The sequence below is a fragment of the Cinclus cinclus genome, chromosome 14, assembly GCF_963662255.1.
Source record: "Cinclus cinclus chromosome 14, bCinCin1.1, whole genome shotgun sequence".
Classification (NCBI taxonomy): Eukaryota; Metazoa; Chordata; class Aves; order Passeriformes; family Cinclidae; genus Cinclus; species Cinclus cinclus.
In genome coordinates this window covers 5573908-5600330 of record NC_085059.1, presented here as the reverse complement: position 1 = coordinate 5600330, position 26423 = coordinate 5573908, and the positions used below count along the sequence as shown (strand labels likewise).

The 26423-nt window shown below is 55.0% G+C and overlaps 4 protein-coding genes across 14 annotated transcripts in view; 1 reads left to right on the top strand and 3 right to left on the bottom strand.

Annotated features, from left to right (window-relative positions):
• ANKHD1 (ankyrin repeat and KH domain containing 1) overlaps positions 1–287 on the top strand; it is a 101076-nt gene extending 100789 nt beyond the window's left edge. For all 8 annotated transcript variants that reach the window (XM_062502321.1, XM_062502320.1, XM_062502318.1 and 5 more), the window contains one exon: positions 67–287. In XM_062502321.1, coding sequence (XP_062358305.1) covers positions 67–210 — 144 coding nt within the window. In that variant the 3' untranslated portion in view covers positions 211–287. The remainder of the gene's footprint in view (positions 1–66) is intronic.
• Positions 288–920: 633 nt separating this feature from the next.
• Positions 921–2542, bottom strand: SRA1 (steroid receptor RNA activator 1). Its single transcript, XM_062502026.1, has 5 exons — positions 2486–2542; positions 2132–2257; positions 1704–1915; positions 1423–1531; positions 921–1316 (listed from the first exon to the last, which is right to left on the bottom strand). The coding sequence occupies exons 1-5, from the start codon at positions 2508–2510 to the stop codon at positions 1120–1122; spliced, it is 669 nt and encodes a 222-aa protein (XP_062358010.1). The 5' UTR covers positions 2511–2542; the 3' UTR covers positions 921–1119.
• Positions 2543–2705: 163 nt separating this feature from the next.
• Positions 2706–6901, bottom strand: APBB3 (amyloid beta precursor protein binding family B member 3). The gene is made up of 12 exons (XM_062502024.1): positions 6853–6901; positions 5774–5964; positions 5386–5462; positions 5084–5141; positions 4783–4923; positions 4311–4438; positions 4188–4193; positions 3990–4104; positions 3816–3903; positions 3584–3667; positions 3030–3454; positions 2706–2927 (listed from the first exon to the last, which is right to left on the bottom strand). Exons 1-12 carry the CDS (start codon positions 6899–6901, stop codon positions 2706–2708), a joined length of 1584 nt encoding a protein of 527 aa, XP_062358008.1.
• Positions 6902–13343: 6442 nt separating this feature from the next.
• Positions 13344–25978, bottom strand: LOC134049438 (histidine--tRNA ligase, cytoplasmic). Of its 4 annotated transcripts, none has more exons than XM_062501876.1 (13): positions 25886–25978; positions 25151–25240; positions 23376–23495; positions 23099–23194; positions 22236–22361; positions 20148–20255; positions 18341–18439; positions 17402–17495; positions 17137–17264; positions 16808–17050; positions 14977–15093; positions 14471–14617; positions 13344–13825 (listed from the first exon to the last, which is right to left on the bottom strand). In XM_062501876.1, the coding sequence occupies exons 1-13, from the start codon at positions 25964–25966 to the stop codon at positions 13766–13768; spliced, it is 1509 nt and encodes a 502-aa protein (XP_062357860.1). In that variant the 5' UTR covers positions 25967–25978; the 3' UTR covers positions 13344–13765. The 4 variants fall into 4 exon arrangements, with proteins under 4 accessions (XP_062357860.1, XP_062357861.1, XP_062357862.1 ...); XM_062501877.1 differs by having other exon boundaries at positions 23099–23191; XM_062501878.1 differs by lacking the exon at positions 18341–18439.
• Between the last annotated feature and the right edge of the window lie 445 nt (positions 25979–26423).

Below are 26423 nucleotides of genomic sequence, written 5' to 3'. Positions count from 1 at the left end.
CCCACGTCTGCCAAGCCAGCCCCCTCCTAACTAACCCTGGTCCTGTATCCATCCGTGCCCTTGCAGATCAAGACCAGTTTGAGATGGACATCTGAGTTTCCATCTCCCCGTCTCCAGGCCATGGCTGGGCCTGTTCCTGGGCCTCGTGGAGGTGCTGGCACCGTGACCAGCTGGCTGCAGCCCTCTCTGATGCTGGGGATGGACGTGTGACACCTCAGGCTCTAGCACAAGTGGCTGGTGCAATTGCCTAGGAGCTCATGCTTGATCAATAAACACCGTGAAACCCCTGTGCTAACATGGTGTGTGTCTTTGTCAGGGCTCAGCAGGGTCCTCACCCCCAGGGAGGGGAGGTGAGCAGCACCAGGAGGGTACAGAGGGCGACACTGCACGTAGAGGGTGGTGAGGGCCTGGGGGTCTGTTCTCAGCTGTGGTGGAGGCAGCTGGTGAGGCCATCCCACGAACATGGGGAGAAAGCTCAGTTAACACCTGACTGGGCACGTGGCTGTCCCTGGACCTCAGGGTCCCTGAGGTCACCCAGGTCTCTTGGGTTCCAGACTCGGCTCTGAGCTGTGCCAGAACAGCAGGAGATGGGAGCAGGATCCCAGCAGGATGGGAGCCAGGGCTGTGGCTGCAAACCCTCATGCTCATGCCACAGCGGGCTTTTGGCATGTCAGGCTTCCCATCAGGGCTGGGCTCTGGAGCTGCTGTAGCGCTCCGCCCCCCCCCCCCCCCCCCCCCACCACTGCCGGATGAGGAGCCAAGCTTTGCCAGCCAGTGCACGTCGTTCTTTCCTTAACATCCTGTTGGCTAAGACCACCCTGCCAAGGCCCGATCCCCATGGCCTCACCAGCAATCCCAGCTCCTGCTGACCCTAGGAGCCCCAGGACCTGTCAGTGCCAGAACCCTCAGGGAGGCCGTGGGAGGGGGCAGGTTGGTGCTATTTATTAAACATAATGAATCGCCACTAAAATGTCGCAATGATTAAAATCCCCTTTTCCTGGATGAGGATTGGGAGGCAGAGGGGGTGCCCAGACTCCCTCCAGCAGCAGGGTCCCTGTTCCTGCCGGTGGCCCTGGGCAGGGGCTGCCCCGCTCACAGTCCACAGCCCCGTCCCTGGTGTCAGGGCTCCTCCTGCTCCGGCTCGGTCGCGGCGGGCTCGGTGTCAGCGCTGCCGTCCGTCTCTCCGGTGGGCAGGTCCCGCGTCTCGGCGATGAGGCGCTTGACGCCCACCATCCACTGGCTCACCTCGTTCACGTGGTCCACCATAAGTGAGCGGTGGATCTCATCAGCTGCGTCCCAGCGCTGCTGCTGAAGCTCTGCCAGGACAGGGGATCCCATCAGGGAAGCAGGATCCAGCGTCCCGCGGGGGCCTCTGCCCCAGGGCCTGCTGCTGGGGCGGCTGCGGCCCCCTTCACCCCATACCTTGCACCAGGAGGCTCATCCTCTTCCTCACTGGTGCCGACAGCTTCCCCTGAGCCCACGCGTCCTCCAGCACTGTCAGCCGCCGCCCGATGTCATTGCACACTTGTTTCTGGAAGCAGAGGCGAGCTGGCAGTGAGGGGAATGGCTTTCTTCCCCTTCTCTGGGGCGGCTCTCTTCCCCGTTGAGGTCTCCCGGAAACCGGCAGCCCCTGCCTGGCTGCCCCGGCTGCCACCCCTCCTGCACCACGGGGTCAGAGGCGGCGGGAGGGGCCTCAGCCTCACCTGCACCGTGGCCCGGCAGGCGTCCAGGGCTGCCCGCAGCGGGGCGAGGACGGCGTCGGCGGACACGCTGCACTCCTGCTCCGGGCACGCCGCGCTCGGCCGGCCCTCGGCCCGCGGGGCAGCGCCGACTGAACCCTGCGGGGGCGGCCCCAGCGCCCGGGGGGGCGGCGCTGCGGGGTCTGCGGGGGCACTGGGCGGCTCCGGGGGGACACCTGCAGGGCAGAGGCGCCGAGCCGGTCAGCTCGGACCCGGCTGACACCGGGCCCCGCAGAACGGGGACGCAGAGCCCCGGCTCCGCCGCCCCCAGCACCGCGGTTGCGGGAGTCGTGCCGCAGTTCCCCGCGGATGCCGGCGGGGAGCGGCCCCCGGATCTCCGCCGGGAGAGGCCGGGTAGGGTGAGGGACAGGCGGGGACTCCGCGGTGCTGACCTGGGGGCGCCCCCGCGGGCGGGGCGGGGGCCCGGCGGGTGAGCGGGGTCCGGCGGGAGCCCCCGGCTTGCGCCTGCAGCCCGTACGAGAACTGGGGGGGGTCGTTCCAGCCGCGCTCCTGGTTCCCTGCAGCAGTGAAGGGCGCGGTGAGACCGGAGGAAACCGAGGACCCCCGCGCCAGGCGGGACCCCCCGGCACTTCCCTCCCGACGTCCACCCACACCCGGACCCCCGGAGGAGGCGACTCCCGGGATTCCCGGGCGCGGCCCCGCGCTCCCACCCGGGCAGACCCGCACCGGGACCCCCCCGCCCCACCGCACCGGAAGTGCCGCGCGCGCGCCCCGCGCCCCCTCACCCGGCTTCACGTAGGACTCCGCCATCCCGCCACGTCACGCCCGGCCCCGCCCCTTCCGGCCCGTGAGGCGGGGAGGGGCGGGAGGGGCGGGGCCGCGCCTGTCCCCGCCCCGCCGGGGGCCGCGCTCGGGGCCGGGGCCGGGGCCGGGGTCGGGGTCGGGGTCGGGGTCGGGGCCTCCTCCCCGGCGGTTCCGGCCCCGGCCCCGGCCCGGCCCGGCCCGCTACGGGCTGTGCAGGAGGGCCCGCCGGAGGCGGAACACCTCCAGGAAGGAGAAGAGTCCCCGCTTGCGGGCCCCGGTCCCCGCTCCTCCGCCGCCCCCCCCCGCCTTGGGCGCCCCGCGGGCAGCGTCCTCCGCGGCCGCCGGCCCGGCCCGGCCCCGGCCAGCCGCGCTCTTCGCCTTCGCCCCCGGTGCGGCGGCCACGAGGCACTTCTGGTACTGCACCTGCGGGGACACGAGAGGCAGCGCGGGGGGGACTCGGCACCGGCGTCACCCCCGCCCTCCCCGGGGCTGGGCGTCTCCAGCCACGGCGCCGCCGGTGCTCACCATGCAGGCGGCCTGCACTGCCTCCGAGATGGTGCCGGCGTCGGGCTCGCACCAGAAGGCCGCGCACTGGAAGCGTCGCCCCGTGTCCACGATGAGCGCGAAGGTGTGCGCGTCCCGGCCCACCCCCAGGAAGGTCACGTACCGCACCTGGCACTCCCAGATGTGCGCCGCCTCCTCGGGTTCCTGCGGGGACCCCGCGGGCCCATCCAGCCCTGGCCGCCGCCTGGGCAGCCCTGCTGACCCCCAGGTCCGCTCTGCCGGGGGCAGCGCCGTGCCCTCTCCGGCCACAGCCCCCTGTCCCCTCCCCACCTGCGCCGGGTGCACCCTCATGGCCGTGTCGGACACGTAGATGAGAGAGGGCGTCCAGTTCTCCCGCCCAGGGCTTCTCGTCAGCTTCTCGATGGCCTCGTTCAACACATCCATCCCTGGGGAGAGGGACACCCCATCCCATCGGCCCCGACTGCGGGGGCCCCAGGGCACGGCTGCCCGGCCGCCCCACGGCAGGGGAGAGCTTCCTGGGCGTCCCCCAGGTGCGGGGAAGCAGCGGCGCTTACCCATGGCCCTGGGCACGGGCAGGCTGCCGATGTACAGCGCCTCGTACGTCTGCATCGACTGCCGCACCGCTTCTAGGATATCCACTGCAAGGACGGGAGAGGTGGGGCTACCCCTGTGTGGTCCCCCCCCATCCCCAAGGACCGCGAGAAAATAGCCGGACAAGCCAGAGGGCTCTGGCTCAAAGGCGGACCGTGGGCAGGGGCAGCAGCCGGCAGTGCTGGGGGACTGTACCTTGCAGCGGCAGGTCCTCGGCAGAGATGGGCTCCAGCGTGGCGGCGCGGGGCAGCCTGCTGCTCGCTACAGCTCGCTCGGCCACGATCTGCAAGAGACGGGGGTCCCGGAGCCTCCCCTCACCCCCGAGATCCCCAGGCGGTGCTCACACCCTCCGGAGGCCCTGCATCCCACCTTGGAGCACATCTCATGCAGAGCCTTGGCGATGCCCTTGGCAGGCACATTGCAGTGGAAGACGTGACACTTGAGGACGCAGGTGTCCTTGTCACTGGCCACAAAGGCGAAGTCTCTGCAAGGCCACGAGCAAGCCAGTGAGACCCCGAGAGAGGCAACCCCCTGCCTGTACTGCCCCCCAGCCCTGTGCACCCTTACCTGTCCCTGCAGCCGTGGTGGCAGTCGTGAGGGAGGAGAGGGGACAGGTCACTGCTGGGGTGCCTCCCCCCAAGTGGGCAGAGCCACCACCCTGGCCCCTAGCTCTAGCCTTGCCCCTGGCACCTGCCGTTGTTGCAGCCAACACCCCAGACACGGATGTTGAGGATGGGCTGGCGGTGGATGAGGCTGCGGTCAAGGGGGTCCACCAGGCTCATGGTGTCCTTCTTCAGAATCATCACTAGGTCCTGGCCCTGAAGAGGGGCAGTGGTTCCCTCAGCCCCGCAGACAGCTTGTGCATCCCCAGCATCCAGCCCCTGTGTAGGCAAACCCCTTCCCCACCAGTCTACTCCACCCCAGCTGTGGGGTCAGCCCTGTTCCTTTCAGCCTGCTACCATTCCCATGTGTAGGGACCCACCCAGGCATCCTGGCGTTGTTCCCAAGGAACAGCCTGTCAGACCCCCCTGCTCTATACCTGGAATGGATGCTTTGTGTAGAGTGTTGCCTCTATCACCTGCTCCCCTCCAGCATGGTCCAGCCTCAGCAACAGTGACCCTGGGGTGGGATGCTGCCTGGCAGCACCGTCCCAGGCTCTTACCTCACCCTGGTTCTCTGCAGAACCCTGGCCCTTGCTGTTGGAGAGCTGCTGGATGCAGTTGTTGACGGCGATGCTGCTCTTGCCAGGTGCCAGGTCCTCCTCGGGGATCTCCACCCAGCCCAGAGAGCGCACAGCAAAACACTGAGCAGAGACACGAGGGGCTTCAGTGCCACTGGCACAGCCTCACCATGCCAGAGTGGTCACCCCTGCTCTGGCTCCCGTCCACGTCCCTGCCAGTTGCCACCCTCCTCTTGTGCCAGCACGGCCCACGATGCGGCACTGAAGCTGGCGGGTGCGGTACCTTGGAGCCGGGCTCTGCGCCGTGCTGGAAGTCATCTCCATGCCAGGACAGTGAGTGCCTGCAGAGGGATGGGACAGTTAGGGGAAGCTCCCTCTGCGTTCTCCTGGGGCACCCAGGGAAGAATCGGGATGCCCTGGAACCAGCAGCTGGGAAGCATCGCATGGGGGTGCCCAGCATGGCCCGGCTGGTTTCAGCATGGGGGTCTGCTCTGGGGGGGGGAGCACCAGGGCCCAGCACCCAGCGCTGGTCAAGGATCAATGGCACCCCACAGACAAGCCAGCAAAGCACAAGAATAGCCCTACCTCCGGGACAGTGAACCCATGGGGCTGGGAATGGGCCGGTCCTTTGCAGAGTGCTTTGCTGCACGGCCCTGGCATTCCTGGGAGAGAAGAGGAAAGGGGGTGACAGCTGCAAGAGAGGCAGTCAGGAAGCACCAGATAGGAGCCCTCCCTCCCAGGGCAGCAACAAGCTTGTGAGCATCTTGGGTAGTCAAAATGAGTCCAACTAGGATGGGGCCTGTTGGGAGCCTTTCAAAGGGCTTAACCCCAGAATGGGGCTGAGCAGGACTTCAGGGTCACACAAAGGGGGTGCTCCAAGGGGAGGCTTGACCAGGCCAGAGGACCCTTCAGCAGGATTCAGCCAGGGGTGGAATCCAACACCAGCCGTCACACCTCTGCCCACATTCCCTACCCTTCCCTGGAATGTCTCCTCTCCATCAGCCTCCGTGTGCCCTCCTGGGCCGGTGGTGCGTGCAGGGTGCTGCCACTGTGTCGTGCCTGTTGGCACATGCCAGTAATAGGTACCCAGAGAGTCACAGATTTTCCTCCAGCTTGGGGGAAGGTCAGGGTCTGTCTCCAGGCTCTGGTCGCTCCAGAGGTTGTCTGTGCAGAGAGAGAGTGTGAGATACGAGGTAGAGACGGAGATCTCCCAGTTGCCCTGAGGAGCCAACAGCTTTGCCCAGCAGCTAAAGGTTTGCGGTGGCCTCTGTGTGCATGGCTGGGCACAAGGGCTGGGAGAGGAGCCTGGCAAGGGAACATGGCACTGTGCCAGCGAGGCTGCAGCGGTGGCAGACCCCAGTGCAGGGAACCGTCTCGCTGGCTCCCGGGGGGACAGCAGAACCCCGGCAGGGCACAGAGGGCAGGGGCAGCCTGGGCCTGCCAGGCCGGGAACCCTGCGGGATGTCCAGGCTCAGGCTCGGCCCGCGGCCGCCAGCCCAGTGCTCCCCTGGCCTCGGCCGGGAAAGGCGCCGGGACAGACGCCGGGCTCCGGACAGCGGGTTGTGCCCCGGGGGCTGCAGCCGGAGGGTGCGGTAGCCGTGGTCCCCGCACCCCCAGCCCTGCGGCGGCACCGACTCGAGCCCGTGGCGCAGCACGGCCGGAGCGAGTCCGGGCCCGCGGGGGCGGCGCGCTCCGAGCGGCCAGAGCTGCGGGGCCGGGCGGGGTTCCCGGGGGTGGGGGTCCCGGGGGTGGCAGGGTGGGGGTGCTCCGGGGCTGGGGAGACCTGGATATGGAGGTGCCCCTGGAGCGGGTGGGCTCCCGGCGACCTTGGCGTGGAGGGGAGCGGCGGGGCCGGGCCGGGCGCCAGTGGCCCCGATCAGCACCGCGGACAGCTCCGGGCGCGGCCGCCGCTCCCACCCTCGGGACCGGCTCCGCAACCCGAGCCCGGCCCCGCATGCGACCCGAGCCCGGCCCCACAACTCATCCCCGGTCCCGCAACCCGCCCCTGACCCCGCAGGCTGTGCCCGTGCCCGCCCTGCCCGCCGTGCTGACCGTCGCAGTTGACCAGGACGATGGCCAGCATGTAGTCCTTGCCCAGCATGGCCCCGCCGCCCGCCCGGCGCGGCGCCCCCGCCGCCGCCTGCCCAGCCCCGGACCCGCGGCGGCTGCGGCGGGAGGGGCGGGACCGGGGCGGGCCAAGGGCGGGGGCTGGAGACAGCCGGGGGGGGGCGCGGGGGATCGCCGGGACGGAGCTGGGGAAGGGGTCGGGATGTCCGGGGCTCTAGGGGTGTGTCTCGGGGCACAAGATGGGATCCTGGGGAGGGAAGGGGTTTTTGGGGCTGGAAAGGTTGCTGAGTGGGATGGACAGCAGAGCCAGGTCAGCTCCTTGTGCCCTCAGGTTTGTTCCCTTCCCCTGCATCCACTCTTAAGGTTCCGCCTAAGAACCTCCCTTCCCTGTCCCCAGAGATCACCATCATTCCTCTGCGCCCATGCTTATCCCATGTTCATTCTCCACTCATGCCCAGGTCTGCCCATTCCATTCCACCTGTGTTCAGCCTCTGTCAGTCAGTGCTGAAGGCACCCAAGTGTCTGTGCTGGTTACCCTCCCCTTCTCTCCAAGGGCCAAGAGCTTTGCATCTCCAGTTTGAGACTTTTTACCATTCCGTCCTGACTAATGCTCAGTAAACAGGAACAGAAGCTCTGGAGACTTTTGTTGTACACCTGAATTCCCTTGAGTACTGCTCAGGAAAAAGTCCTTCCAAGCTACAGGCACCCGATGAAATATTCCAAGATGGGTTGCTGTAACTGGCTTGTCCAGTCAATCCATCATGGCCTCTTCACCTTTTCTTCTTCAGAGCAGTTTTTGGACATGCAGAATGAATTTTCCATGTGTGATCCCTCTCTTTCAGCGAGGCATTACCTCTTTGCTTGGCCTCATTCATGCATTCCATGGGATAACATGCCCTTGATTTTGTGAGACACCCTCCTCTCCTTTATGCATTTTGTTCATCTGGCCTGAGAACAGCACCTGCTCCATAATCCAGTTTTGCAGTTGCCCACAATAACTTCTGTCTTCTGGTGGGGGCTGCTTTTTTGGATACGGGCTTTTTCTTCTGCATCTGTCCAGAGCTACTTGGATTTCTAACTCTTGATTCAAGCACTGTGTCCTTGGGCCATTATTTGCCTAACCCAATCCCACACAGCAGAGCAGGGGAGGCTCATGGCTCCCTGTGTTCAGATGTGTCTGAGGGGTCACAGGCTTCACCTTGACTTCTGCTTTCCCCAGCCTTCCACCTTTTCCAGTTTCCAGGAGTGAGCTCCCCCCTACCACAAAGAGGTTTATTATGGTGGCTGTGGTATCCCCTGCTGCACTCCTCTCCTTGTCCTTAACACACATTTCACTTCCAAAAAACCACACTCAGCTGGTCAGACAGGAGGCAACAACCCCAACACAAACTGTCCCCACTCCTCTTCTGGCTCATCCAAGCCCACCAAGGTGAAGGCAACTCTCTCTTGGCAATGTCATGAAGCCTAAGGACAATGATGGCCCTGGTGATATGAGACTTACAGCAAAGGAGGAGAATTTGGGGGTGGTGCAGAGCAGAACCTATGGATTATATGAAATGGCATATGGGATGTTTCATGAGAAGGGGAAAGGGAGGCACTAGGGGAGGAACAAGCATAGGAAGACAGAAAGAAAAGAGAGAAAATGTTCTGGTGGTGTGTAGGCAGTGGTAGATATGCTTGCCTGCCTCAGCAGCATGTTTCAGCACTGCAGGCTGTCCTAGACCCTCATTAAATCATATTTCTTCTGTGCAGTGCTGCTCCCTGTTCAGAGCTGCCTGGGTGAGAGTGGGGAAGATTTTGGTGGTTCACAAGAGGAAAAGGGTAAGCAAAGTGTAAGGATCAGGAAAGCCTATACCCATTATAATTTTCAGGAAAAGGTATGACACATCTTGTAATTTTACAGCTTTCATAATTTTCTGGTGTTGGCCTTGAAGAGTGAGAGATCTGGGTTTGGTTTGGTTTGGTTTGGTTTGGTTTGTGCTTGAAGTAGAAATACAGTGACAAGTGTCATTTTTGGTGCTGGGTTAGAAACCAAAACTCTCTTCTTCTGGCCTGAATAATGAAATCCTGGAAATAAAATTTCTCCTTGTAAAGATTGAATTTTTTCTTCCTAGTACAGTCATCAGCTAGATTTCTTCACAATGTAGGGGGGATCTCTCAGCCCCTCTGGCATTTCCCTCAGAAAGAGAAAAAAAACAACTCACAGGGCTTCCTTGGAGCAGTCTGGGTTCTCAGGTCTTTCAATTGCAGATCAAAAGACTCCAGAAGAGGCTCATTATATGTCATGATAACACTCCATAGCCGGAATTCAAATTCAGATCTCAGCAGGTCCAGCTCAATTTTACCTAAGATAACAAAACAGAAAGCTTGACTGCCAACCAGATCTTTTGCATATGTCGTATTTCCAGGGGATAAACAGAGCAGCTTTCTCTCTGCACTGCTCCTAAGACAAAGGACAAGCTCCTTCAAAGAATATATCCATTTTCCATCAGGTAATTTTTCTGGTTTATGTGTTCATTCACTCTGGAGAAAGAGGTTTCTCATGTGACAGATCAATAATTTTCAGGTTATGAAACCCTTTCATAAAAGAAATCAAGTGAAATATTAGGTAGCAATTCTACTTTTCCACTGCCTTCCTCCCAGCTATTGGACAACCAAGATCATGCTATGCAGCCCAGATTATCTGTAGTTATCAAATATCTTCCCACACCCCACCTGGCAGAAAAAAACCCACAGTTTCAGCTGTTTCTGTGCTTCCACCATCACTTCTTTCCACCTCAGTTGTGCAAGTCAAGCAGAGACGAAAGGAAGAGGCCACAAGATGAACTAAGACAGGTCCAAATCAATTCCCTAAATCTATGGAATCAAGACTTTGAAAAGCAGAAAAAAAATCCCAGCGCATCATATTTGAAACTGTAATTGCAATAAGCTTCTATTTTTTTTTTTTCTGTTTTACTGCCTGGTTCCTGTAAACAGCACTGATTTGCAGAGCTGCTGTGAGCTATTGGCACTATGGATTTAATTGGTACATACAGTTCCATCCCATATCCCACAGAGCTCTCTGGAGCACTGCCTCTTCTGTAAGTTTTTTTTTTTAAGAAATGCTTTCATATCCTCTGATCATTTCACACCTCTCTTATAATACAGAGTGCAGAAATATCCATAGTTTCAATTTCTCAAGCTGCTTCACACACACTCAGATAACACATTTAAATTTTGCAGTCACCCACTACTAATTGATGTCAGAGAGCCTGGGGGTGGGGATTGGGGATGAGGAAATCAATTCTCTGCCAGTTTGAAGCACACACACTGGAACACAAACATGTGAGGAACCAGCACTTCTCAAAGGAACTTCAAATCAGCCGCTAAAATGTTGAGTGTTAGTAAGAGTAAATGCTGCTTTTGGCTTCGTCTGATTTCTGATTTCCCAGAACCAGCACCTCAGGCCACCACACAGCTTTAGCCACATCCTTAGTGGAGGAATTAGAACTTTGCAACTCTTTAACCAGTTCTAGTTAGATCACCAGCTCTAATTGGCTGCATTCCTTTGCTAATTTACAGGATTTCTTTTAGTGATGTGAAATTATCAAGAGGTTCAAAGCATAATTTTGCTGATTTAAGCTAAAATCTAAATGACCTCCATTGCAGCAGTACTGTTCTCTTTTTAATTAGTTCCATCACCTAATAGTTCTGATGAGTAAAGACTTGAGGCACATGCTAAAAACATCACAAGGGAAACATGTAAACCTTAAGCTGTATAAATATGTGGGGGGAAATGTTGCATCAGAATCAAACTTCAACTACAGAAATATAAGAATTAGTGCCTGGTGTTGCTATGCAATTTTTAATAAGGCCACTATTTAATTTTAATTTTCTAAGTTGAAGACTATGCAATATACTTATATTCATCAGTTTATGAAGAGGAAGCTTCACTGGCCTTATTGTGAAGGTAAAACACAGATTATCACCTACATTTCCACAAGTTTAAGCATTTGCAGACAGTTAATCAGCCCACTGAGACAATGTCTGAAATAACTGCATGGTTTTATATTTTGTATTGCACTAGGTTTGTTCTTTTTCCTTTGCCTGCTACCAGAGCCATCAAACAACAACAACAACAAAAAATCTGGGTTTGAATTTATTTTAATGATGAAAGCAGATGCTTCATTTACTAAAAGGGTTCAATTCATATTTACTATCTGTGGTCCCAGTTTTAACCCTGCTGGAAGCTTTTATTTCAACAGCCTAAGGCTGACATGCACAACCTTTTAAAAAGTGTAACTGCAAACAGAAGTTTATGTCTAAAAATGTAATTAAACATTCTAAATGAAAAAGATCATCAAAGGCGGTTTTCAATGCTTTTCTTTGTCCTTTTTATCATGCAATCACTTGAGCTTGAAAAATACCTCCAAAATCATCGAGTCCAACCTGTGACCAGACACCACCTTGTCAACCAGACTGGAGCACTGAGTGCTGGGTCCAGTTGTTTTGTGCACAATTCCAGAGATGGTGATTTCACCCCTGCCCTGGGCAGCCTGTTCCAGCCTTATCCACCCTTCCCGTGAAAAAATTCTTCCTGATGTCCAGTCTGAACCTCCACTGCTGCAGCTTGAAGCCATTTCCCCTTTTCCTGTTCCTTGTTGCCTGGGAGAAGAGCTGATCTCTACCCTCCTCTCAGGGAGTTGAAGACAGCAAGAAGGTCTCTCTGAGTCTCCTCTTCTCCAGTGTGAGCCTCCTCAGCTGCTCCTCAGAGGACTGACACTGCAGACCCTTCCCCAGCTCTGTGCCTTTCTCTGGACATGCAACAGCCCCTCCAAGTGTTTGCTGTGATGGGCTCACCACTCGAGCTGTGGTCTCACCCAGGGCAGTGAGGAAATACTGGTCTGGTCCTGCTGGTCACACTATAGCAGGTCCAGGATGCCCTTGACCTCCTGACCCTCTGGGGCACGCTCTGGCTCACGTTCAGCCCCTGTGAACCGGCACTCCGAGGGCTTTTCTCAACAGGGCAGCTTTCCAGTCATGCTGTTCCCCCCCCAGTCTCTGCCGCTCCCCTGCACTGCCCTGCCTTGCCCTTCAACCACTCCCTCGCATTGCCTCGTGTACCTTGTCCCTCCACTGATTACGGAGGCCTCATTTGCTTTCTCCTCCCTACCCCTCCCTTGCCTTACAAAGCGCTCGCTTGCCTTGCCCACCATTCCCTTCCCATCCTTGCCTTCTCCTCCCATGCCTTGGTTTCCTTCCCTTGCTGTACCAATCCCTCCCTTGCCAGCCTGTTCCTTGTTTTTCCGAGACCCACGGGAACGGCTCCTGGACTCGCACCCCCTCCCCCATCCCCGGCGGCTCCCCACGGCCATCCCCACAGACCCCCAAACCCCGCCCATCCTGCGCGGAGGCAGCGCCCGGCCCCGCCAATCCCGGCCCGCCTTTCTCTGCTCTGTCCAATCACAGCCGCCCTTTCAATCCGTCCGCCTTCCTGCCAAGCCCTGCCCGCTCAGTCGCGGCGCAGCCCCGCCCCTCCGTTCGCCTGAGGCGCCGCTCCGGGAGGCGGCGGAGCAGCGGCCTCGCAGCGATAGCCCGCGGCAGGAGCTTCTGGGGCCCGGGAATGGGGCGGTAGCGGCTGATCCCCGTTCAGGTCCCGGCCGGAAGATCTCCCCGGGGCAGGAGTGGACGGCGGGGAGCGGGCGCGATCGGCTGTCGGAGAGGCGGCGGGAGCAGAGCCTGAGGGGAGAGAGCGGCTCCGAAAAAGGCGGGCCGGGATTGGCTTGGCCGAGCATGCCCTCGAGCTGTGATTGGCTGCGCATGGCATGCCCTTGGGCTGTGATTGGCTGGGTAGGAGGGTATAAATACGCTGCACAGGTTAAGGCCGGTGTCAGTGCCAGCGGAGGCGGGAGCTGCAGCGCCCTGCCCAAGGCATGGAATCCATCGGCGCACGGGCATGGGAGGGGTTGGCAAGGTATGACAAGGGCGGCCTTACCTACCCCTTCCTTCCCTTAATTTTCTTTTCCTTACCTTGTTCTGCCTCCTTGCTGTACCTTTTCCTAGCCCTTTCTTACCTTGCTTTCTCTGCCACCTGCCTGTCTTATCACGCCCTTTTATGCACAGAAAGATGCACTGTTTCTTTATGCACGTCTAACCCTTGTTCAGGGAGCCTCAGGTGGACATCAGGCAAAATGTGTGGCTCAGCGGCCAAGGGGGCTGTGGGGCTCCCCGAGCCACCCCCAGGACACTGGGGGAGCCTGCACACCCGTGGCTGGGAGGTCACTCATGGAGCTCCACCCGGCCGTGGGGGCTTGGGTCTGCACCTGTCACTGGGGTTGGCAGCACCAGGGATATCCAGAGGGAGGAGGAAACATCACGGCTGCAGAAACATCAACAATGACCTTTAAAGAACAGCTCTGGCTTAACGAGGCAGGTGAGCAAATCCCTGCCTCGAGCAGCAAGCAGAGACAGGAGACACAGCAGAGGACAGACAGATTTATTATGTTTCTAGGAGCAGCGCCATTACATTTTGCTGGGGATAAGGTCACCCCCCGCAGCCAGAGCAGAGAGATGGGGTGGGATGGTTATTCAAAGCGACGGGAACAAGAAGCTGCAGCCAAACCCCCGGGGATCTGCTGCCAACACGGCGCTCCGCGGGTCGCTGCAGCAGACGTGTGGCCAGTGTCTGCCAGAGCCACTTCCACATCTTTCCAGCAACGTTCTCAAGGGCTAGGGCATAGCACAGGAGTCAGTGCAGTCTCTTGGCTCCCACCAGAGAAGGAGGGCATAAGACAAGAATAAATACAGCTTTCAAAGTCATCTTGACACCCCACCCACTGCTGCACAGCCTGCTGAAGGCATTTATGGAAGGAAATCTGTCAGCCGGAATCCAGCACAGGAGTAGATGTGCCCGAAGGGGTTAACACTGACTCGTCCGTATCCTGATCTCCTCCACCAGGCTCTCCCTTCGAACATTGACCTACACAGGGGGAGCAAAAAGTTGCTTAAATACAACTCCAGCAGCTTGACATGTCACCGCAGTGGTGGCCCTGTGTCTCAGGAGGTCACAGCAAGGTGTCAGCAGCCTCCCTACAGGGACTGAGTGGGCTGCAGCAGCCACAGAGCTGAACCTATAAGAGCAGGCATGTGCCAGCAACCCCAATAAGCCCCTTCCTGCATAATGGTTGGAAGAATGATGCTCTTCCCACACTTTCCTATTGGTTCCAAAGCTACTGATCATAGATGACCTATGCAGTGATCTTAGCTAGTGACTTATGCACTGATTCCAGTGCTGCCTGTTTTGGGAATCTGTCCTGAGGTAACAGGCACAGAGCAGCTCTGCAGTTCAGGGCTAATCAAGTTCTGTTCAGTCTCACTCAATTCAAGAGCACCACTGAATCACCCTTCCATGCTCCAGGCTCCTGAATCGAGGGGTTCAAGGAGGCCACAGGATGGAAAATTTTCCAGAGCTAGAGACAACAGCACTTCAGGACTCCAGGAAGCTGCATGGGGCAAGGAACTGGAATATTGGGTGTTACAGAAGTTGCTGGAAACACCACTGGGTCTGGAGGGCTGGTCTTAGCTGGGCTGAAGGGTCACACAGCCAACCCCACCATGGCCATACCTCCTCCCTGGTTGCCACGATCCGTAGCTTGACGACTCCATCTTTGAGCTCCTGCTCACCCACAATGGCGACAAGAGGGATGCCTGTGTCCTCACAGTACTGCAGCTGATTCAGCAGCTTGGGGTTCTTCTTGTACAGCATCTCTGCCTGGGAGAAAGCCAGAGCACACCACCATCATCATACTGGGATGTTTTCACTGGATCCCTTAAACCAGGCACTGCTGGGCCAGTCTGCTGAGTGTGGGGTTGTGTGGTGGGGACAGGATGGACTCATGGAGAAGGCTGGGCACCAGGTTAAACAAGGCCTTGCAGTTAGAGGGCTAATCAAGTCCTGCTGCCCTGCCCTCCCTGGAGAGCCCATGATTTGGAACACTGAGAAAAGGAAGGCTCCATTCAGGAAGGCAGTCTGCTCCCCTCAACTACTTCCCAAAGCAAAGCCAGATCTGGTCCATTCCTGGACAGAGAGTGAACCAGGCAGCTCTTGACTTTGCCATCACACAGCCATACCTTGATTCCAGCGTCCCACAGTTCAGAAATGAGCTTCAGACGCTCTTCAAGGAGCTTCTTTTGGGCAGAGGCCACCAGCACCTGTGTCTCTGTTGTCCTGACCTTCTCCTCAGAGGCCTAGAGTGGGGACAAAACCCAAAAGATGCCACAGACATACCAAGACATCTGAGATTTTACCAGCAGGATAGGTCATCACTCAGCTCCATCAATCTAGCACTGAAGAGGACTGGGCTCAGAGGGATCACCAGCATTAACTCGGAGTCAGGGAGATCCCACAGCTCCCATCCTAGAGCTAAAACAATTTTCCATGATGCGTGTTTAACACAACCTCCCTCATGTTTCTCCACACCCAAGGGTCTCCTAAATATCTGCCCCAAGTAGCTCAGAAGCAACACACTCAGGAGAAGGTGGACACAGTGCCTGCTCTACAGCTGAGGTTCTAACTATGGGATAAACAGCAGCAAGCTGAATGCTCCACCAGCCCCTGTGGCAGATGCTGGATACTCCATGTGGCATTTCCCTGCTGCCTTGCTGAAGGGAGCAGCCTTTAAAAGGTCACCTGTAAAGGAACAAACCTGGCCAGGACTAGAGGTGGTGGGGGAGGAATTCAGTTTCTATTTAGAAATTCCAGTTGTGTCTGGCTGCCAAGACAGACCCAACACCAGAGTTCTGGGGGAGGGGAACGTGAAGCCACTTTTTGGGAGCTTACAAAGAGCTATTTAACACCCATTGATTGGGATGGAGAACAGTACAACTTTGAGGAGGGGGGAGAAGAAAAAGGTCTCTGGGAAACCCCTAGACACTGCAGTTCCTGCCCTAGAACAGGTGATGCCTGTCTGTAGTGCCATAGGCAGGACAAACAGATGTGTGAGGCTGCTGCCTCCCTTGCAGAACAATGCTGACTCATCAAGGAGTGAGCCCAAGTGAGCTCATGTAGTGAGCTCATGGGCCTGATGTAGTGGGGAACACTAAGGTACCTGCCCCTGCTGAGGACTGAAGTGCCCCCTCCAGCTGCAGCTGGAGAAGCCATGACTAAGGGCTGTGGGAAGAAGAGTCTTTTCTTCAGTGGGAGCCCCAGACATCACCTGCCAGACCAGAGAATTGGAGGTGATATCCTGGTTCTGACTCCTGATGCAGAGCACAGCACAGGCCTGGCTGGCTCCTCCAAAGGCTGAGGCAAGGAACACTTAATTCAGCATCTGCTGGAGTGGGGGAATTAATCATGCCTACTTGAGCATCAAAGGCACCTATTTGTTGGAACCCTGAAGCCTGGGAGTTTTGAACTTTCTGTGCTTTCTAGCACTGATCCCCAAAAGAATACTGCTTTTGACTTGAGGCCTTGTAAGGGGCTTCCAGAACTGAGTGATGGAGTTGGGATCACTGGTGTGAAGTTTGGATAGAAGTGTGTAATATCACACGATGAAGGGTTTGGAACTTGGCGTTTTAGAATACAGTAAGAGGTATGGGACAAGATAGACATTCTGTAGCAGTATCTTGTTCTTCCTTCTTCTTCTTGGTTTTAAGTAGCAGTTTTTTGGTAGGATAGAAAGCACCACAGTGTGAGTTGCAGGTGTTTGGTCATTGCGTCAAAAGTATAAATAATATAATGTTAGCTTTTAACTGGACTGCTTGCCTTTAAAAGACCTTGTAACTAGTGAGATCCACTGACATTTTTTCACTTTTAGCTCGTTAACTAGAAGTGCCACAAAACTCACTGTACTAGGTAAGAATTCATAAACAACTAAGTCCGAACACAAAAATCCTGCCTCTTGTGGTTCAATCCTGACTCTGACTGAAGGCAGAGGGAAAAAAGCTAACCACTAATACCTACCTCCAGTCTCTGTTCCAGGATGGAGAAGATCCGCTCGATCCCAATGCTGACCCCCACACAGGGCACCTTCCTGCCCTTGGGATCAAACATCCCCACCAGCCCGTCGTAGCGGCCGCCTCCAGCCACGCTCCCAACGCTGACCGGCTCCTCCACGTGCTCGTTCTCCTGCTGCAGCAGCACAGCCTCAAAGATCACCCCTGTGTAATAGTCCAGGCCCCGTGCCAGGCTCAGGTCGAAGGAGATCTGCAGGGCACAAGGGCAGCCCCGTCAGCGGGTGCTCGGGGGGGCCCACGAGGGCAGCAGCCCCTTCTGCCCCCACATCTCCTCACCTTCCCTGTGATGCCAAACAGGGTCAGGTACTCAAAGAGCAGCTTCATGTCCCCCAGCCCTTCCTTGGCCAGCTTGTTCTGGGACAGCTTGGGATCCTGGAGAAGCCGCTCGATCAGGTCCAGCCCACCTGTGGGGACCAGCCATGCCTCAGGTGTGCCAGGGCAGCAGCAGCCAGCACGGGGGCCCTGGCCAGCTGGGCGTGTGCCCTGCACCTTCCTTCCCCAGCCCAGAACAAGGCCAAGGGCACGACCCCGTGGTGCTCACCATGGAGCTGGACATACTCCCCGATGCGATCCGCAGCCTCGGGAGAGAGCCCCTTCTCTCCCACCATCTCACTCCTCACTTCTTCCCATGGCATCTGCAGGGGAGAGAAGGGCATCAGCCACTGCACCAGGGACACGGCTCTCCTCTGCATGGCAGAATCCCATCCTCATGGTTAGAAGGTGCATGAGGTGCTCTTAGAGCACAGTCACGTGTGCATAACTCCATTTCTTGTACCTCTGCACAACTTGTTTGTATCCCAACCCTTTAAAATACTTTTAGTTTGATTTCTAGCCAGAATTAAGTATCAGCACTGTATAACCTCCAAGTCTGAGAGCCATCTTGCTGCTGTGGTTTACCTGATACTTAGACATAAACACCATACAGGAAAGTGTTGCTGGTCATGGAATCACCTGGAAAGGTGTGAGGTATTGCTTGGGTAATGGAAAAAACCCAATGTAAGCATAATATGTTGCCATGTTCCCACTGACCAAGGCTCAAAGAGAACCAGAGTCTTGATCACATCCAGCTACACTGAGATAAACCACAATGAAGTGATCCCATCACAAGGAAGCACAGTGCTCCCTTCTCATTGCTTCTCCACATATACACAGCCCCACACCCCAAACTTTGGTCATGCCTCTGCAGCTTTTCATGAGCCTGGTTCATAAGCAGCAGAACCTTGAGCAGGTGAAGGTTTGAGAAACTGAACCTCCTAGGTGAAAGAGCATTTTTCCCTTCCCACCTTTTTCTTATCAGGACCTCATGGATAACAAAATAAAATGCCTATGTGAATGCCGTGCCCTGCATGTATCCCCTCCAGGGAAAGGTGGGAACGACTTGATGCTTATCAGCATTTTCCAGCCAATTCTCATGGACCGTGGCTTATTCACTGAGACTCCAGCAGCAGTAGCAGATGCAGCCTGGAGCTCCAGCCCATACCTTATCCAGTTTGTCAACACTGGAGCAGATGGTTCGGAATTTGCTGTCCGGGACCCCACAAACTGCAAACATCCCATCAAGGATGCGCCGGTCATTGACCTGGGGGAAAGGGAGCAGCACATCAGGAATTATGAACTCAAGCAGATGCTTCAGCATTGTCCTGCTTCATTCCCCTGTAGTTTTAAGCATGGAAGAGAATATGGGAGATGTCTGTCAAGGGTTTTTTTTTGCTGTTTGTAATTTCTGTTTTCCATTCCTGGGAAGCTGAGCTTCCCAGAGCATACTAAATAGCACAACTGACATCCACCAAGCCTGGGCAGAGCCATCACATTTCCTTCTAGAGCCACAGACACTTCCACTCAACAGAGGAAAAAAAAAAAAAAACAAACCAAAACAACCAAACATCAGGGCCTATGAGCCCCTCATGTGGACATGTAAAAACAGCTCAGGAACAGAGCCCAGCAAAGGAGATTAATTCTGAGTATTACCCTACACTATCAGCATAAGAGAAAAGGGACATCTGATTATGTTAAATCCTCAATGAGGAATTTCTTTTTTAATGATAGTATAGTGAATTCTGTAGCTTAAGTATGCTCTGTAAGAATACATAATTAAGGCCAAAGACTCAGCAGGATTCAGTATTTCCATGGCTATTGAGAATGTCTACAATTAGTCAGAAACAAAGAAACTGCACAGGAATTTGGAAACTTCCAGCATCAACATAAACCAGAAATTGCCTTGTGGGAGACAAGAATAACCACAAGCAGGTTATTCTGTTGCTCCCTACTGCAGGACTGTCTTCATCTTTAAAGGCCCCACTTTTAACATTCCCCAAATACCCAGCTCCTTCATCTCACCCCAGACAGGCGCAAGGGGAAATACTCAGCCCCTGCCCCATGGGGCTGCAATAGGAACACAGCATCCAGCCTGCAGTACCCAGGAATGGCCCAGCTCCAGGTCCCTCATAGATGCCACTGCCTTCCTGTGTATCCAGCATTCCTACCCATTGCTCTCCTGCTCCTGTGCACCGTTCCCACCCTGCCTCACTTGCACATTTGAGCACCATTTGCTGCCATCCCAAGGGAGCAGAGGTGTCTGGAAGCAAATAGCAAGCCCAGCCTACAGTAGGGGACAACTCTTGGTCTAGAAAATGCTTCAGTTCCAAAAAAAGGACTTGGTGGAAAGGCAGGAGTGTGCAGGCAACACCACACACACTGAGCAGATGCCCCTGCTAAGGAGATATCAGGAGTTGGGATAAGGGCAGGAATCCTGGACCAGAGCCTGTTTTACTGCAGGCAATGAATATGACAGTCACCTGCCTAGACAGGTATTGGGAAGACATTTTTTATTATAGGGATGGTGAGGCCCTGGCACAGAGAAGCTGTGACTGCCCCATTCCTACAGGTATTCAGAACCAGGCTGGACAGGGCTTGGAGCAGCCTGGTCTAGTGGAAGGTGTCCCTGCCCATGGGAGAGTAATGGAACTGGATAATATTTAAGGTCCCTTCCAACCCAGACCATTCTATCATTCTAGCTGGCTGCTGGAATTTTGCAAGGGACCATAGTTAGTTCTGGAGAGAACACTGTCAGCTGCAGCCTCAGCAAAACTCCTGTCATTCCCATCTCAAAGCAAATCCAGGTGGAGGTCCAATCTTTAGCACAAGGGGGAGCGAATTTGCTTTCAGGCAGAGAGGAGTAACAAACTTCTGGGTCAGGCCTTAGAGTGGGAACAGGTGCTACTGTGCAAAAATCACAGAACAATGACCACTGCCTCCCACCACGGCACAGAGAACCCACCCAGTCTCACCTTGATGACAAAGTCCCCGAGCTGCAGGTCACTCAGGATCTCGTGAACAATCTTCAGGCACTCAGCATCAGGAATCATCGGGTCAAACTGCCCGGCGATGTCAAAGTCCTGGGGGCAGAAGAAAAGACAGTGAGCAATTCAGGACCACAGCATGGCTGCAGAAAAACAGCTTCAATATACAACTGGTAACAGCAGTTTGTATACAAAACCCAACAGAACTGGGATGTCAGGAAGCACTATATCCCTTACAGATTGAATCCAGAAGGGACAGGATGTGGGTTAGGACCTCTACCATGGAAGGCAGCAGTGCTCTCATGTCCACTGCATTTCAAAGAGTTTGTACACTGTGACCTGCTCCCCTGACCCAGCAGCTGCTGTGTGACACTCCTAAACAAAGATCCTCAAAATACAACAAGAAAGGAGGAGCAGCAGTAAATAAACAGAACAAAGGAACCAGAAAGGGGAGGAAAAAACTGTTTCTCATTTGCTAAATTTGCTATTATATTTACTAAATGCCAAATGTTTCACCTTGGTTCTCAGGGTGCTTTTTTAATACACATGCCAATCAAGTTAATGATTAGGGAAGGCAAGAGAAGCAAAATCTATTTCTGTTAATACAGAAAAAGGAATCAGGAACCCTCAGTGGTCCCCACCAGAGATCACCAGATGAACTAGTATGTAGAAGAACCAAAGACCAAAATCAAGATGCTTTAATAGGCTGGTCTCCCACAACTGGAAACATCATCAGTGTTCAGAGAAATAAACCACAGAAGCAACAAGATAGCCCTTGTTCAACTCCTGTTTTAGGAATCTCCAAATGCAAAGTCTTCAGTGAGATTTAGGTATAAGAATAATTTTCATTATGTGGATATATTTCAAAAGGGCTTCACCAAGCTCTCAAAATAAATTGGGGAAGTGGAGGAAGAGATGGGATCACATAGTTAATTCCTGATCAGCTGAGTGCAAAAAGGGCTGATGCAATCCCTGGGAAAGTTGGGTGAGGAAGTGTACAGGAAGTCAGGAAAGTGATGATATTGCTGTAAATGGCACAGATGAAATCTCATTGGGAAAAAAAAACCAAACAAACAGGGGCTGGTGAATTATATTGAAGAAAAGCTGCAGGAAAAGGTGCTAGACTGAGAAAAGAATGAGATCATCTCCAAGGAGAGAAGGATAAAAAGATAACAGAGCTTGATTTACATGGTTTAAGGAGGGGAAAATTTCTCTAAAAATTTCCCAAAAGTTTACCTGGGAAAGGGGAAGAATAGATATCAAGGGATGACAGCTACTCTTTCAAGAGCTGAACTCTTTAAACGGGAGGAAGGAAACCATCAGATACAAAAAAGTTCAGCCTGGATATTAGGAGACCATTTCTAGCTATCCTAGGAGTGAGATCTTGGAGTAGGAGATGAGATAGGAGGCAATGACCCCAAGTCATCTGGAAACAAGAATCACCAAGCCAAAGCTGGAAGGTATTCCCAGGGGTTGTATAATGAATTAGGAATATTTTCAAACAAAAAAATGTTTACAATATGAGTCCCTGGGGACTGTATCAGCAGAGCAGAGCAAAGCTGCTTCTTGGGGCTACTATGAGAGAGCCAGGAAGGAAACTGCTTTGTTACTTGTTCTGTAATTTGGCCTCTGGGTTTTCCCTTCCTTTGAAGTTAAAATTGACTAAACATGAAAGGGAAGTAGCGTATGCTACTACCTTGTCTGGTTTGTATGTCCTGGTAGCATACCCAAAGCTGAACTGTTGTCAGATTTGGGATCAGAAGGAAATTCTTCCACACCACCCATCCAGCAAGCACTGTGGGACAGAGCAAGGAGCTGCCCTCCCATAAAGAGCATAGGAGGTGATACCCAGGGACTCTATGACAAAGTTCCACAGCACACCAGCCCCATGTCACAGCTGTCCAGTTGTTTTTCACACTCATAAGGACACACTAAGGAGATTAGTGGATCCTTCAGTGCTTTCCACACCCACAGGGAAGGGTAAGACAGCTGTTATTTTGATGGTGCTATGTTCCCACAGGTGCTGCCCAGCCCATAGCCTGCCCCAGCAGCGTCCTTGTCCACAGCCAAACTCACACACTGGTAGAACTCGCGGTAGCGGCCCCTGGTCATGGCTGGGTTGTCCCTCCTGTACACCTTGGCAATGTGGTAGCGCTTGATGTTGGTGATCTTGTTCATGGCCAGATAGCGAGCAAAGGGCACCTGAGACAGACAGTTAAGGATGGCAACAAGAAAGGATCATGCCCCCCAATTATCAGTCACAGGCAGTACTGGGTCCTCACTGTTTCCCACCCAGCAGCCCTGGGGCAACGGACTGCCAAGAGACAGCTGGACTTATCACAGCTCCCCAGGGTCTCCACACACGCTGTCTCCCAAGTGTCCCTTCAGGCTTCTTCCAGCAGCACCTTAGGCTGGATCTCAGTCTCATGCGGGCTGTGTGCTGCAGCATCCTGGCCTGGAAACCCTTCTTGGGAGAAACCACACAGAACAGATCTTCTGTACTTCCACACACATGGGGCATAAAGCTGTGTCAGGGAGGGTCAGGCTGGATATTAGGAAAAGGTTCCTCCCCCAGACGGTTGTTGGGCACAGACACAGGCTCCCCAAGGAAGTGGTTGCAGCACCAGGCCTAAGAGAGCTCAAGAAGCATTTGGGAAATGCTCTCAGGCACTTGGCTGGATCGCCCTGTGCAGGGTCAGGAATTTAACTCAAAGATCCTTGGAGTCACTTCTAACTCAGGATACTCCATGATTCTAAGCATTCCTTCACTGAACAGAAGCAATGCAGAGTAAATAACTGAGCAAGGGTTCTGCACCCACTGAACCACAGTGCCTGCTCATGCTCTCTTTGTCAGTTTGGGGTCCTCCCTCCCCCTCAGGACAGTGCTCCCCAAAAGGAGAACAGACAAGGCCCCCTCAGCACCAACTGTGGCAGGATACTGTCAGGTCATAGCGCAAGGACAGCAGCTCTCCTCCCTGATCTTTTAGATCATAGATGAGCTTCGAGTCTTCACCGTATTTCCCTGTCAGCGTCTCCTACAACAAAACAACACACGAACCAACAGCACCTTCAGTGACACAGGATCAGCCCTAGAGCACTGAGAAAACAAGGAGAGAAAGGGAGAATGCCCAGGAACAGGAGAAGGAAACTCAACCCTCAACACTCTCATCTGTAGGATCCTCACCAGCTGAGCCAACCTGCTGCATCCTCACCCACCTTCAGCTCGAACACCGGTGTGTCGATGACTTCGGCTCCGTGGCGCTTGAAGCACGAGATGATGGCTTTGAAGGCTCTCTCACGGATGGCCATTTCCCTGGGGCCGAAATCCCGGGTGCCCTGGGATGAGGGAAGGAGCAAAGAACACTTTGGGTTAGAGGCATGGAATGAGAAAGATGCCAGAAGCAATATGAAGAAGCTGCCATACTGCTAACAAAGCCAGAGAGGCAAGGTCCAGACACCAGATATTGGTAAACAGCACTTCAAATGTTGGAAAACCTCAGGGCACAGCTCAAAGAGAGTCTGCCAAGGTCCACAGAGCAAAACCTAAACCGGGAGTTTCCCAGTACAGGAATCAAAGGAGATAGAACAGATCCAGCAGTCAGAGTCCACTGCCTTCAAGTCTGACAGTGCAACCAGGACCTCTTCTCAGCTCTGACTCAGACTAATTAGCCAGACCCCTGCCCAATGAGCCACCCCAAAGGTGGAAACAGAGGACACACATGCTCTGAAACCACCAGCTCTGCAATTTCCAAACATAGAGAAAAATCATCTTTCAAAATGTAACACCTGTGAAATGTCTGACTACAATCCAAAGGGCCATGCACCCTCTCCATTTCTTTGGTGTCAAGGATCATGGAATAATTTCAGTGACCACCTTTATGCTCTTGGTAACATATAAATAGTTGTTAATTAGCTAGACCTCCAACCTCCACTCTATAAAACCAGTTAGGCAGGAGGAAGCACCCCCACCCACAGCACTCAGGTGGCCTTCAGCTGCCACTGACAAGCCTGAGATAGGCTGGAAACTCAAATGAGTTTCTCTGGCACTCAACAGGGCTGCAAAATCCCCCTCCTCCACACTTTTAAACACAGGAATACCCTTCCACTTTCCAGGCATCACACTGCAATAACATTCAACAAAACTTATCAGAAAGGAAATGGAAAATGGGATTTTTGAGACATTTAAATATTGGGAATAAATTCTTCCCTGGGCTACCCAGAGCTGCCCCATCCCTGGAAGCATTCAAGGCCAGGTTGGACAGGGCTTGGAGCAACCTGGGATGGTGGGAGGTGTCCCTGCCCGTGGCAGGGGGTGGAGCAAGATGAGCTTTAAGGTCCTTCCAACCCAAACCATTCCGTGTTTCTGTGATTTCCTATGTCAGTATTATCCCCATAGCCTGGTTTGTTTGTGAACATATTCATAACTTTCTCCACGCCACAGCATGGAAGCAGGTGGTCTCTCATCAGCTGCCAGTGATGAAATATCCAGGCTACAAAGTCTTTCAGCAGAAATTACATTATGGACACTATTCTTAGGGGCCTGGAGACTGAAAAATTACTTGTAAAGGAAGGGTCCTTTCACAAGAAGACACAGAAATTCCAGCAGCTGGCCAGACCTGTTCAGTAAACTGGATTTAAAATGGATTATTCAGCTCCTCAGTCTAAGGGCAGATATGAGCACTCTCGCACTGGGCAGCTACAATAACACTTCATTAGAAGGGAATTTCCTGATCACTACAGCAGTGGTTGGAATATCACAGAAGCACCCAGAAGCCTCTAAAGTGGGGGGTATCTGGGTTAAATGCTGTCAGGGGATATTTTCATCCCTCTCCCCCTTGCTGCTAAAACTGAAAGTGGAAACAGAAATGAGAACAAAGACAGGTGTGGCCATGCTGGACTTTTACCCACAGATGTGGGGGGGGTGCTGGGTGTGTCTATGGGGGAGGAAATGCACAGAGGGGCACTGGATGGAGTGTACTGTAAGGAGTTACCTTTGGGGTCTTGAGCACGAACTTGTGTTTCCCCTCATCTGCCCCCAGCTGTGCCTTCATCTCGAGCAGCTTTGACACTTCCTTTGCAATCTGGGGATGGAGCAAGGAGGGAGCTGGGGATAAGACCACCCACCACTGCCTTCCCCAGTACCTTCAACCTCAGCATTCCCAGTGCACCTGGACTCCACAACCTCAATACACCCACTATTCCCAGTTTCTCAGCAACCAGAGGACATTCCCTGCCCCTCTCCAGTACTTCCCACTTCTCATGCAAGCATCTCTATCTCAGGAAGCAAACACCCCCACCATTCTCTGACTCCCGCCACCTCCATTACCATCCAGCTATCTCCGACCACCACCAGCTCCCGCACCAGCACTTGCAGTTTCCATCATCCTCCTCCCATTCTAACTCTCCCCAAGCATCCCTCCATCTAACACCGGAATCACCACCACGAGTGATGATCACCTTCCACTTCCCAGCCCTGCACGTCCATCCTTTCCGATACCCTTCTTCCCAAAGCCGCCAGCCCCAGCCCAATAACCTCTACACCAGTACTCTCAGTTCCCCACCCATCGCCCAGCTGCTCTCCCAGCGCAGCCCCAGCACCCTCAGTTCCCTCAAGCCCCTCATCCCCATCCCAACACCGCCGGCGCCCCAGTTCTCATTCCCCGCCCGTCCCAGCCCTACTGCTGCTCTCCCTGCACCTCATTCCCAGCAACACCAGAGCTCCGCACCTCGTCAGGATCGGCCTTGTCCTGTTTGAGCCTCCGCACGGTCTCCGCCTGGGCCCGCACCGCCGCCTCCTCGGCCGCCATGGCGAGTCCTCGCCCGCGCCGCGCATGCGCCACTCCCGCGCGGCCACCGCGCACGCGCAGCGCCGCCACCGCGGGGAAGTAAAAGCCGGGGCCTGCGGTTTGGGTTTATAATCGGGGTTTTTGTTTAATGTATAAAAATACCGCCTCTCTCTCCACGCGCGACCCGGCCTGCGCCGCTGCTCCAGCCGCTCGTTGTGCCCCTCGGTGATGGGACACGTGCTGCCTTCCAGGGCGGTCCCGCAGCTCCGCGCCCGGCTGCGGGTCGGGAGCGGCCCCCGCAGCCCAAGCAGGGCCGGGGGTCCTTTTCCACTGCCCCCCTCGCCCCACGTCCTGAGCTGGGCAGGTGCCCAACATACCAAGGATTAGCCCTCCCAAATGTGGAGTTCCGCCTTGATCCTGGATTCAGCCGCACCACATCCATCCGTGCCACCGAGTACAGTGATGGAAATGGCTGTAC